Source organism: Sander vitreus, unplaced genomic scaffold (genome assembly GCF_031162955.1).
Source record: "Sander vitreus isolate 19-12246 unplaced genomic scaffold, sanVit1 ctg255_0, whole genome shotgun sequence".
NCBI classification, from domain to species: domain Eukaryota; kingdom Metazoa; phylum Chordata; class Actinopteri; order Perciformes; family Percidae; genus Sander; species Sander vitreus.
The window spans coordinates 142,501-155,000 of record NW_027595423.1 but is presented as its reverse complement, the minus strand read 5'-3'; the positions used below and the strand labels follow the sequence as shown (position 1 = coordinate 155,000).

General features: G+C 42.2%; 2 protein-coding genes across 4 annotated transcripts in view; both read left to right on the top strand.

Annotated features, from left to right (window-relative positions):
* Positions 1–7,722, top strand: part of LOC144513456 (platelet-derived growth factor receptor beta-like) — a 31,280-nt gene extending 23,558 nt beyond the window's left edge. For both annotated transcript variants that reach the window (XM_078244538.1, XM_078244537.1), the window contains 8 exons: positions 305–417; positions 1,150–1,272; positions 1,946–2,057; positions 2,712–2,811; positions 4,279–4,384; positions 5,979–6,078; positions 6,163–6,301; positions 7,390–7,722. In XM_078244538.1, the coding sequence (XP_078100664.1) occupies positions 305–417; positions 1,150–1,272; positions 1,946–2,057; positions 2,712–2,811; positions 4,279–4,384; positions 5,979–6,078; positions 6,163–6,301; positions 7,390–7,552 (956 nt within the window). In that variant the 3' untranslated portion in view covers positions 7,553–7,722. The remainder of the gene's footprint in view (positions 1–304; positions 418–1,149; positions 1,273–1,945; positions 2,058–2,711; positions 2,812–4,278; positions 4,385–5,978; positions 6,079–6,162; positions 6,302–7,389) is intronic.
* Positions 7,723–10,955: 3,233 nt separating this feature from the next.
* LOC144513449 (macrophage colony-stimulating factor 1 receptor 2-like) overlaps positions 10,956–12,500 on the top strand; it is a 36,407-nt gene continuing 34,862 nt past the window's right edge. For both annotated transcript variants that reach the window (XM_078244527.1, XM_078244529.1), the window contains exon 1: positions 10,956–11,548. In XM_078244527.1, coding sequence (XP_078100653.1) covers positions 11,491–11,548 — 58 coding nt within the window. In that variant the 5' untranslated portion in view covers positions 10,956–11,490. The remainder of the gene's footprint in view (positions 11,549–12,500) is intronic.

The following is a 12,500-nucleotide window of genomic DNA, read 5'->3' as shown; positions in this document are numbered from 1 at the left end:
GTGTGTGTGTGTGTGTGTGTGTGTGTGTGTGTGTCTGTGTCTGTGTGTGTGTGTGTGTGTGTGTGTGTGTGTGTGTGTGTGTGTGTGTGTGTGTGTGTGTGTGTGTGTGTGTGTGTGTGTGTGTGTGTGTGTGTGTGTGTGTGTGTGTGTGTGTGTGTGTGTGTGTGTGTGTGTCTGTGTGTGTGTGTGTGTGTGTCTATGTCTGTGTGTCTGTGTCTATGTGTGTGTATGTGTGTCTATGTCTGTGTGTGTGTGTGTGTGTGTGTGTGTGTGTGATGTAACTGGTTGTGTTGTTCTCTTTCAGACCCCCAGGAGGCGTCGTCTCTCCTCAGTGACTCTCCTCTTCTCAGCCTCAACGACCTTCTCAGTTTCTCCTTCCAGATCTCTCAGGCCATGGACTTCCTCTCCTCCAGAAATGTACCATCACTAATAAATATTTGCATGTCATGTTGTCTATTCACGACAGGCAGGGTCGGGTGGGGGGGGGGGCTATGTCCCTGTGTCATGTTGTGTGTTTTTGTGTTGTGTTGCGTGTCCCTGTGTCATGCTGCGTGTCTCGGTGTCATGTTGTGTGTCTCTGTGTCATGCTGCGTGTCTCTGTGTCATGTTGTGTGTCTCTGTGTCATGTTGCCTGTCTCTGTGTCATGTTGCGTGTCTCTGTGTCATGTTGCGTGTCTCTGTGTCATGCTGCGTGTCTCTGTGTCATGTTGCGTGTCCCTGTGTCATGTTGTGTGTCTCTGTGTCATGCTGCGTGTCTTGGTGTCATGTTGCGTGTCTCTGTGTCATGCTGTGTGTCCCTGTGTCATACTGCATGTCTCTGTGTCATGTTTTGTGTCCCTGTGTCATGTTGTGTCTCTCTGTGTTTCTGTGTCATGTTGTGTGTCTCTGTGTCATGTTGTGTGTCTTTGTGTCATGTTGTCTGTCCCTGTGTCATGCTGCGTGTTGACGTTGCTGTGTTGCGTGTCCTTTTGTCATGCTGCGTGTCCCTGTTTCATGTTGCGTGTATCTGTCATGTTGCGTGTCCCTGTGTCATGTTGCGTGTCCCTGTGTCATGTTGCGTGTCCTTTTGTCATGCTGCGTGTCCCTGTTTCATGTTGCATGTCCCTGTGTCATGCTGCGTGCTGACGTAGGCGTGTGCGTGTCCTGCAGTGCGTCCACAGAGACCTGGCAGCGAGGAACGTCCTGGTCTGCGAGGGGAAGCTGGTGAAGATCTGTGACTTTGGTTTGGCCCGAGATGTGATGAAGGACCAGGACTACATCGCCAGAGGAAACGTCAGTTCAACTTCATTAACTAAATGCTTATCCCATATATTAGAATATATATTTACTAATAGTTTTAATAACCTGCAACATTTTGTATTACAGTCCCTCCAGAAAAACGTGATCATGTGATCTCATAATTCAATGCATAATCAGCCAAAGTCCTCATATTTATTTCGGGGGCCGTGTATATATTTTCAAACACGCTCCACTTAAATTGCCGATTTCTGCACAAAATATGCGGCGCTTGCATGATGTCATAATCCCCACATTTTCGTTCATATCACCCAAAGTCCCAAATATCTTAGCAGAAAGATGAAAAATGTTGCGTTTACTTCACACAAGAGCAGCCATTTCCCCGTTGCCATGGGAACGTTATGAAGTGATGTAATTACGTGACGTGACATCATCTAAAAGCTGCAAACCCCGCGATGATGCCACGATGACGCCGCGATGATGCTGCGATGACGCCACGATGACGCCGCGATGACACTGCGATGACGCCACAGCTTTAAAAAGTTCCCGCTATTTTATTGCATAAAATTGCACAAATATCCCGCATATTCCATCACATTTTTTAAGAAAACGTGACGAATAATCAAGGATTTGAGCCCAAAACAGTCACAAGAAACCTCCCCATGTTTCTGGAAGGACTGGTATTATAAGTATATTATGTGTTCAACAGAGCTTCCTGCCGGTGAAGTGGATGTCTCCTGAGAGTATTTTCCAGAACATTTACAGCTCTCAGAGTGACGTGTGGTCCTACGGAGTCTTACTGTGGGAGATCTTCTCTCTGGGTAACCAGTCCAAACCAGTACACATCTACACTACAGCTGAAGCTCACCGTTAGATAGACATATACACTGTTCACTCGTTGACCAGGGATGCACGGAATCCAGGATTTGGGTTCAGATTCGGCTGAATGTTGGGCTTTTTAACGGGAAGGTGTTTACGTAGGTGGAGCTTCAATGCAGCAGGCTGAGAGGAAGTGGAAATGGAACTGGTGAGCAGAAAAAGTGTTGTTTGGCAGTACTTTCAGTCAAAAGAAGGCCATTCAAGTCCAGCTACATGTTCAATCTGCAATGCTGATTAGTCTGGTGGTGGCGAGGACCCTAAACAATACACAACATCACCGCTGTTACAACATCTGGTCTGAAACATCTGGAAGAATACGAGCTGAGCATGAAGGAATCTACAGACAGCAGCCAGAATGCAGCAACTTCAGGTACGGCAAAGGAAGGACAGTCACTGTCTGAGGACTGAGGATGGGAGGAGTCAGCAGAATCTTAACCAGTGGAGTCGGTATTCGGCCGAACCCCAAAAATCTGGATTTGGTGCATCCCTAGCTGTAGCTCACCATTATTTTCACTGTGGATTTATCTGAAGATTATTTGGTCTATACAATGTCAGAACATGCTAATTTCTGCAGTACTTTGTGTGTTTTGTCACAGGGGGGAGCCCGTACCCCGACCTTCCCATGACTCAGCAGTTTTACTCGTCTCTGAAGAGAGGATACAGGATGAGTCGCCCTGATCACGCTCCGAACGACATGTATGACACTAAACTCACTTTCACATGTTCGCCTATAAAATCCTTTTTATTAAACATGAAACTGAAAATCCCCATCACCAAACCCACCAGACTCCATGTAAATAATCAGGACTTTATCATCGTAAAACACACTTCATTCAAAGTGGACAGAAACTAAATAAAACTACCAAAAGCCGTCTTGGTTCATCTTTCCGCTGTTCCAACAATCACCACTCTGGTTTGGTTGAAATAAACCCGCTGCCTCATGCTACGTTTACACGTGGCCGCTATTTTCATAAACGGACATTTCACCCGCTCCGTTTTCTAAAATAACATCGTGCACAGCTGTCAGTTTTCAGAAAAGTGTTCGTTGACACGTCCCCGTGTATATATGGCGTCTAGAGCACGCCAGACCTGTAGGTGGCGGTGTAACGAGAAGCTCAAGCCCACGTTAGCCAATCAGAATCAAGAAAATAGCAACAACAGCAACCAATCACTTCCTCTATCTCTCGGCTGCCTAAACCTCCGTTTGTCTCAGTTTACCTCTCTGGCCGGAGTTTTTAGAAAGACTCTTCTTCAGAGGAGGATTCTCCGTTTGCGAAGGGCACAAACGAAGGGAAACGTCTCCGTTTTTCAAAATAACCATGTACATGTAAACAGGGCCTCAGTAGAGCAGAAAACCTCAGCTCCCCCCCGACCTGTGATCTGTTTGACCTGCTGCCCTCAGGGGGGGGGCTACAGGTCCATCAGAACAAGGACAGCTCCCCCCCCCGACCTGTGATCTGTTTGACCTGCTGCCCTCAGGGGGGGGGCTACAGGTCCATCAGAACAAGGACCAACAGACTCTAGAACAGTTATAACTACTCTGAACTCATGCACATGTTCTGACTTCAGTCTAACCCCCCAACCCCGGACTCTCTTCTACTCACTACTGTGCAATATATAATATTTAATACCATTGATAATATTGATAATTACTGTGCAATACCTGTATGCTGTGCAATACCATTACTCTCATTGTCCAATGTCTATTACTCATTGAATATGATCACCACTATTGGGCAATATTCAAATAATGTGCATATCACATTATATATAAAACCAAACTTATTTTTCATGTATATAGTGTCTCAACTGTACACCTTATTTTATTTCATGTTGTTATATTTGTTTATGTATAGGTTGGCACTGGGGAAGGAGTTGCTTTTAATGTCATTGTGCATGCGTTAAGTGACAATAAACGGGATTATATTCTGTTCTAAAACAGCAACAACAGAACTTTTAGTGTTCCACCAGACACTCAGACACACAAACATGGAGACAGAGAGTCCAGGTCTACTTTGAAAAATACCAAAATCACTCTTTAATCCACCAATCAGCTCGTTTGAAGCTTTGTCTGCACTGCCAGACTGATGGGTTACATTACACCAGACTCCATGTAACTAACCAGTACTGTCTGATGTCTGATATTTAATGTTCTGTCTCCAGTTATGATCTGATGAAACAGTGTTGGGAGGAGAAACCTCAGTCCAGACCGTCTTTCTCCTCGCTGAGTGTCGCCGTGGGCAACATGATGACCGACGACTACAGAAAGGTACCAGAGTACTCTTTTACCATGCAGTAATCCTACTGAGATGCTCATTTTCAGGGTCATACTTGTATTTTGGGTTTCTGCTAGAACATGTTTATGTGCTTTAATGTTAAAAAACATATTTTTGTCATCCTGTCTATCTGAATATACCTGTCTGTCTGAATATACCTGTCTGTCTGAATATACCTGTATTTATCCTGTCTGTCTGAAACGCTCCATTTTAGCGCCTGTCTCTTTAAGAAAAAGCACAGTCTTCTCTGATTGGTCAGCGTTTTCAGGTCTGAGTCATTGTCATTGCAGTCAGGGAGTGACTGTAAAAGTGTTGTAGCAGCACTTCCTACCTCTCTCTCTCTCTATATATATATATATATATATATATATATATATATATATATATATATATATATGCATCTGTCTGTTGTAGCTAAAAGCCAGGAGAACTGTTTTAGACAACACAAATGCTTGTGTAGCATTGTTGTGTGTGTGTGATATCAATGAATATGACATTATTATTTTGATTATTGGCAACAAATGTAGATATTTTGTCCACTGTATAAGTTATAATGTTTAATTCTTCACAGTGTGACTCCTGATACATATGGGAAGTGTTTCAGACAGGGAGATTGGCTTAGCTTTTATTGATCTGTGTGATATCAATATATATCTGTCAGATTCATGTTCCCTTGTATTTATTTATTTATCTTTATGGTCCTACAACCTTTTTAACATTCAAGTGACCTCACTGCAGCACAAATATAACAATATCCCAGTTTTTCCTGAAAGAAATGATGTTTATAGATGGAGTGTGGACAGCAGTGCCACTAACCCTAACCCTCGCCACTGTCACACTGAATCTTGGGGGAATTACTAGAACTGTTGTGTCTCTGTAAATGATAGAGTGTGGTCTAGACCTCCTCTATCTGTGAAGTGTCCTGAGATATCTCCTGTTAGGATTTGATACTATCAATAACAGGTTGATGTTTGAACCCTCCTGTTGTCCTCGGGTCAAATTTGACCCGTTTACAAAAACTTTCTACATCGGAAACTATGACAAAAGAAGGTTGAAAAAAGTGAAAAAAAAGTGACCAAAAAAACCATCAAAAACATCGCCAAAGGTGACAAAAACTTGTTAAAAAAAGTGACCAAAAAATGTGATAAAAAATGGACAAAAACATAATTAAAAAAACACCCCAAAATTTGAATGAAAGTGACAAAAACGTTGAGAAAAGTGTCAAAAAAGAGCAAAATGTTGAAATTTCAACCGAGAAAAACACAAAGGTGCATCGACGGGACGACGTCACGAGACTTAAAAGCTTCTTTAGAAAATGAAGCCAGATGGACCATAAGTTATCAAAAATCTCTGAGGGCTGAGAGGCTTAAGTTTCTAAATACTGGCTGTAAGATTACAGCAGTAGTAGTACAGTAGTAGTATTACAGCAGTAGTAGTATTACAGCAGTAGTAGTACAGTAGTATTCATGCAGCACTGGCCTGCTTTAGAATCACAAAGACATGGACGTCTGGCTCTTTACAACATCCTGTTTCCAACGTTTTCGTCACTGTTGTTGTCAGTAAATGTTGTTGTTGTTGTTGTGTCAGCGTTACCTCCAGCTGAGCCAGGACTTCCTGAAAGGTGATAATCCAGCTGTGGTGCGGTCCAGTGGCCGTCCAATCAGAGACCAGACGGACGACGCAGACGGTCAGAAACATGTTCTCGCTCCTATCACTGAACACCATAACTTTACTGACCACAGAGATCTGACGTGCTCTGCGTTGTTTACAGGAAGTCCCGCCCCCCAGGTGAACGTTCACCTGCTGGAGGCGGAACCAGAGGAGGCAGGCCCCTCCCACGGCAGTTACATCATCCCCGTCACTGACATCACCATAGAAACCAGCGGCAGCGCTGCGCTGGACGCAGTTAGGTACCAATAAAGTTATTTTAAACATGATCACAGATAATCATACATCAGGGCTCTCAAAGTTAACAATATATATATATATATATATATATATATATATATATATATATATATATATATATATATATATATATATTCTCCGCAGCAGTGTGAAGTATCTCCAGTCTGATTTCTGCTCAACAAGTTGTTTCTTTGTTTCTGATCATTGATTTCGTTAGTAGTAGTTTACCAGGAAGTCTCTGCAGATGAAATGTGGATCTTTTATTTGTGATTCAGGATCAGGTTTAACCTCCAAACTCTCTTCAGAGCGCCAAATCCATCACCGCCTTCCTCTCGGCCTGCTCGCGCAAAACGGCGGAAAAAAATAGAAAAATGCAACAAAAATGTCCTAAAAAAGCGTAGTCATCCGGGCGCTGTGCAGGAACTCCTTCAGCATGGCGAGTCCGGTAGATCACGCCTAAATAACGCTGCTCCCCGACCCTTTTGCAGAACAATAACCAGACAGCAGAGTGGTACCAGACCCACCCCCCGAGCAGCCGTAACAGCATAGAGATTTTAGGCTGCTAGTGTGGGACAATGTAGAAGCCGTTGCTCTATACACGTACTCCACCCACAATCCTTGCTGTTCCCAGAACAGGCCGGTCCCACCAGTCTTACTTTTTAATTCTCTTTATGTGCTTATATAGATTGTCCCTTGTCTTCAGTAAAAGGGGCAGTATTATAGAACTATCTGCCAGACCAGTGAAATGTATCCCATCATTAGCCACCTTCAACAAAAATACCAAATAAAATGGTAAAATACTGCTCTCATATTTAGCTTTTACACTGAGCTCTCTCTGTATCCTTCTTTTCCCTTTTTCATTTCATTGTATGTCACCACTATCTTAGGTTTAATATGAATATAACAATATTAATATCATTATATTCATATAGGGTTAGGGGGTTAGCCCTATATATATATATATATATATATATATATATATATATATATATGGGAAGACAACACAAGGGATATAAGATATATTTTCAAAGTGAATAAAGTAACTAAAAGTATAGTTTAAACTTGATGATGATGATCCATCTCGCTGCAGCCCTCAGCTCTCAGAGTCTCCAGGAGAACAGGAAGTGACATCATCAGAGGATGGACAGAAAGTGACATCATCAGAGGATGCACAGGAAGTGACATCATCTGAGGACGGACAGGAAGTGACATCACCAGAGAAGCGTCCTGAGGAAGAGGAGAGCTGCCTGTGAAGGAAACCTAAATACAAACGGCAGCAGAATCAGATTTATAACTTTATATTTAGATGCATATTCTTTTATATTTGATCCAGAAGTGTCTGTGTATATCTGCGTTATTATTTTAATCTGCTTCCAGACAAACTTTCTTCAGTTTTAATAAAAGTTTGTTTATTAAAACCCGAGTGGCGCTGCCTGCTTTATTTATCCCTCCTGCTGTCCTCAGGTCTGATCTGACCTGTTTTTAAAAGGTTTATACATCAGAAATGGGTTTCTTTCATCCAATAGTCAAACCCTATCCCTAACAGCTGGTCTGATTGTCATTGAGAGATGATTTTATGGAAAGTACCCCATGCCAGTCTCTAGGTATGGCCTAGGTGTAGCTATGATATGTTGCTATCAGCTGGCACATCAACACTACTACAACTTTTACTATTACACCCCCCCCATATCCCCCACCGGTCTGTTTTTTTCTACTTCCTGTTGTAACGTGGAAATAAAAAGTGCTGAAAGTCAGAAAAGTTTCAGACAGAAATTCTGACTTCTTCCTCCTTTACTCTGAGTTAAAAACATCACGTTACACAAGGCAGCCAAAAACACCATCTTTAGTTCATCTTCCCTAAAATGTCTGCTGCCAGACCTTTGTGTCGGGAGATTTCTCATCTCAACAGTTACTTTCAGGTTGTGTGTGATTTGCGTATTTCAACATTTACCCTCAGAAATCTGAATTTCACTTTGAACTTAAAAACAAGCTGGATAGGATCGATTCATCAGCATGTGCTTCTCTAAAAACACTGAAAAATGTCCCAATAGATGAATTGAAGAGTAATCTTTGCAGCTGTAGTGTTGCCACGGCGATTAGTTTTGTCTGAAGTTTAATTTCTGCCTTTCAGTAAAAATGACGTTAACTTTAAGAAAAAGAGTTGTTTGAACTCATGAAGTGAAGTTCTAGTAGTTTCATTAATGATGACCGTAACTCGTGTTATGTAACTTATGATTTCAAATTAATCAGAATAATGTTTTTAATTTGCATCCCTAATCTCATCCCATAATAAGTTCACCGTTTATTTAAACCATATGTATGCTCATTGAACGAGTTCTAACTTATTATTAGGGCCCGAGCACTGAAAGTGCGAGGCACCTGTTTTTTTTTAAGGATTATTATTTTTCCGAGTCTTTCGTTGCATTTTTGACGGGTTAAAATGCCCGAAAACTCACAAAGATTTGCACAGCTGGTGAAAGTTGTTGAGTTGTGTAGTGACTGGGCTCGGGCGTTGCCAGGGGCCGCCATACCGCCACCTAATGTGCACCTTAATTCAGAACAAAGTAATAAGTTAATATACCAAATTGAGAGGGAACATAGGTCTCATCTTCACGTCCATCTTCATTTCATTTTACGAACACTTATTTGAGGACTTCAGGATGCACGAAAACTCTCAACATGTTGCAGCCATGTGCAGAATAGTAAACTCTTTCATCTGAATTCACATTGAGGCTTGGGAGTGGTGTGGTTGCTCTATAGCGCCCCCTTATTGGTTTTAGCACTTGGGCACATTTTTGACGGCCTCAATATATACGAAAACTCACAAAGATTGGCGCCCACATGAACAGCTGGGAGCTCTGCGAGACTGTACAGCGATTTGGCCCAAACCTGTAAGTGGGCTCTGTAGCGCCCCCTAATGCCTGGAAGCATCAGCGTTGGCAATTTTTAATTTACGTTTTTTCATATGTTTTACATTCTTTCGAACTCGTCCTAGGCCGTGATGTCAATCTTCTTGGATCTTTGCAGGTCGTATCTGTTGACCCTCATGATGTAAAATTATTCAAAGATCTGTGCCAAACCTGGCGTCAATCGGCCATTAGATGGCACTGTTTTAATTTTTTTTAAATAATCAGCAAAATATCGACATATAGGAAACCTACTCGGTGTAACTCGTCCTGGGGTGTGAGTCCGATCGGCACGAAAACTGGCACATAGACTCGCAGGACCCTCATGACAAAAAGTTATTCATAGAATTTTGATCGCTAAAACAATGCGCAAGTTATGGAGGACCAACTTCCTGTAGGTGGCTGTCGAAACAGGAACGGTTGTATCTTGGCAAAAGTTATTCCGATAGAGCTCAACAGTCCCGCCCACTGCGGGTTCTGGAAGTAAAAATGCAATGCAATTTCTCCATTGACAATTGGAGTATAAGCCATAAAATGGTAACCGTCGATGGTAGACTTAAAACCAGCTACGACATGACTCAGCGATTGTATATACTCATAAAGACGCCAAAAGTTCATGGGGCACCAACCTTGTTTTGAGATAAATGTCTTTTATTCATGATGTCTTGGATAAGTACTCTATTACCCACAATCCTGAACAATCCCAAAATCCCACAGTGATGCCTCTGATTGGTGGAACTCATGCTGGTGAGGAGGGGGAGGAGAGGGAGCTGTCTGCACAATCCGTAATGCCCAAAATGATAATCCTGTTTAAGGAGGATTTACGACACTGCACAAATCACGATCAGTTCCACGCTTCTGCCGCTAGCCTCCACCGGAAAGCTAACGTTACTTTAGCGAACAGCTAATTCGGCTAACCGCTAGCTGACAGCTTGATTCAGTCGAAAATAATGTTAACTCAAACTAAACGCTGGGTAAAGCAGGCTACAGCTGACGTAACAGCTGTTATATATATGTTAACGATTATTTTCAGGTTTTATTTTGAGGGTCTTTTAAAGTTATTACATGCTGTCTCAGCTAGCGGTTAGCTGTTAGCTGTTAACTAAGCTAACGTAGCTTCCTGTATTCAGTGGTGCGCGTGGTTTATGAGATCAGTAGTTCCTTCGCTTGATGATGAAAATATGTACTCAGTCTTGTTCTTTTGACTTTTTTGGATTTTCTGTTCGTTTTTTCAGTCTAAATGATATGTTGTATGCATATGAGTCACGTCGTAGCTGGTTAGCATAAGGCATAGTCTAAAACTCTTTATATAATATTTTTCCAGACATCAATGGGAGAAATGAACGGGATATTTACTTCTGGAACTCTCAGAGGAGGGGCGGGACTGTTGAGCTGTATTGACATGAAACTCAGAACGTGTGGTCTACATGTGGTGCTGATCCGCCCCCTATACTTTAACCACGCCCATCTACACGGACTCTTGTGAGAGTATCATTGAACTCAGCAAAGAGATCCTTTTTAATTGGTGATGGTTTGCGCCATCCACCAGTAACCCCGGGACAGGGGGCGAGGGCCCGTTCATCGCTGATGGCAGCTTTAATTATTATTATAATTATTATTATTATTATTATGTTTATTTTTCACAGTCTCCTGACACCCCCCCCCCCCTCCCCCCCTCCACAGCTCTGAGGGAGGAGGAGGGTTAGGTGTTGGGAGGAAGTTGGTCTGTGGTTCAGTTTGACTCCAACAGGCTGAAGAACAACATACAGAAACAGAGAGAGAGAGACACAGAGAGAGAGACAGAGAGAGAGGGAGAGAGAGAGAGAGAGAGAGAGAGAGAGAGAGAGAGAGAGAGACAGAGAGAGAGAGAGAGAGACAGAGAGAGAGAGAGAAACAGAGAGAGAGGGAGAGAGAGAGACACAGAGAGAGAGAGAGAGAGAGAGAGAGAGAGAGAGAGAGAGAGAGAGAGAGAGACAGAGAGAGAGAGACAGAGAGAGAGAGAGAGAGAGAGACAGAGAGAGAGAGAGACAGAGAGAGAGGGAGATAGACAGAGAGAGAGAGAGACAGAGAGAGAGAGAGACAGAGAGAGAGGGAGAGAGAGAGAGACAGAGAGAGAGAGAGAGAGAGAGAGAGAGAGAGAGACAGAGAGAGAGAGAGACACAGAGAGAGAGGGAGAGAGACAGAGAGAGAGAGAGACAGAGAGAGAGAGACAGACAGGGAGAGAGAGAGACACAAAGAGAAGAACAACAGAAAGTTCAGAGACAGTAAGCTGAAGAGAGAGAGAGATGAAGGTCTGTTGTCTGTTGCTGTCGATCGTTCTCAGCTGCTGCTGCTCTGCTTCAGGTCAGAAAACTTTATAATATATTTATATACTTTCTATTGATTCTCAGAGTTTTCTTCAGGTCTGCGGGGGGGAACTCAAGAAAAGGTTATGTTTGTCAGTAATAAAAAAATGCACTTTGACATAACTTTGTAGAATTATTATTTCCATATCTGTCTAAAATGTTGGGAAAGCTAAATGAGATAATACATAAATGAGTCTCATTAGATCTGAGAGATGATCACATTGATCTGACATCCGTCCTAAACTAACCTCAGTCTGTAACCAACTAGTCTGTACCTAACCTCAGTCTGTAACTAACCAGTCTGTAACTAACTAGTCTGTAACCAACTAGTCTGTAACTAACCTCAGTCTGTAACCAACTAGTCTGTAACTAACTAGTCTGTAACTAACCTCAGTCTGTAACCAACTAGTCTGTAACTAACTAGTCTGTAACTAACTAGTCTGTAACTAACTAGATCTTCAACGTTTTTCTAAGCCAAGGATCTGTCCCCAGCAGGTCCTTGGCTTAGAAAAACATTGAAGATCTAGTTAGTTACAGACTGAGGTTAGTTACAGACTAGTTGGTAACTAGTCTGTAACTAACCAGTCTGTAACTAACTAGTCTGTAACTAACTAGTCTGTAACTAACTAGATCTTCAACGTTTTTCTAAGCCAAGGACCCCTTAACTGAATGGCAGATGGAGCAGGGACCCCCTACTACATATCCTGTATAAAATCAAGTTGCATATTAAATTGGGCCTATATTAACCTGTAGGGCGGCCTAAAGCCTTTATACGTATCTTTTTTGCGTAGAATACTAAACTATTGAAATATCCTAATAATTGTTGGTATCATGTTTTCATGTTAAACGTACATGTGGCACAGTGAATCATGAGGATTAACAAAATGGCTTTAGCGAGTACCTTACCTATCTTTTTACATTTTTGAACAATCTTTCAAAAATTAACAAGA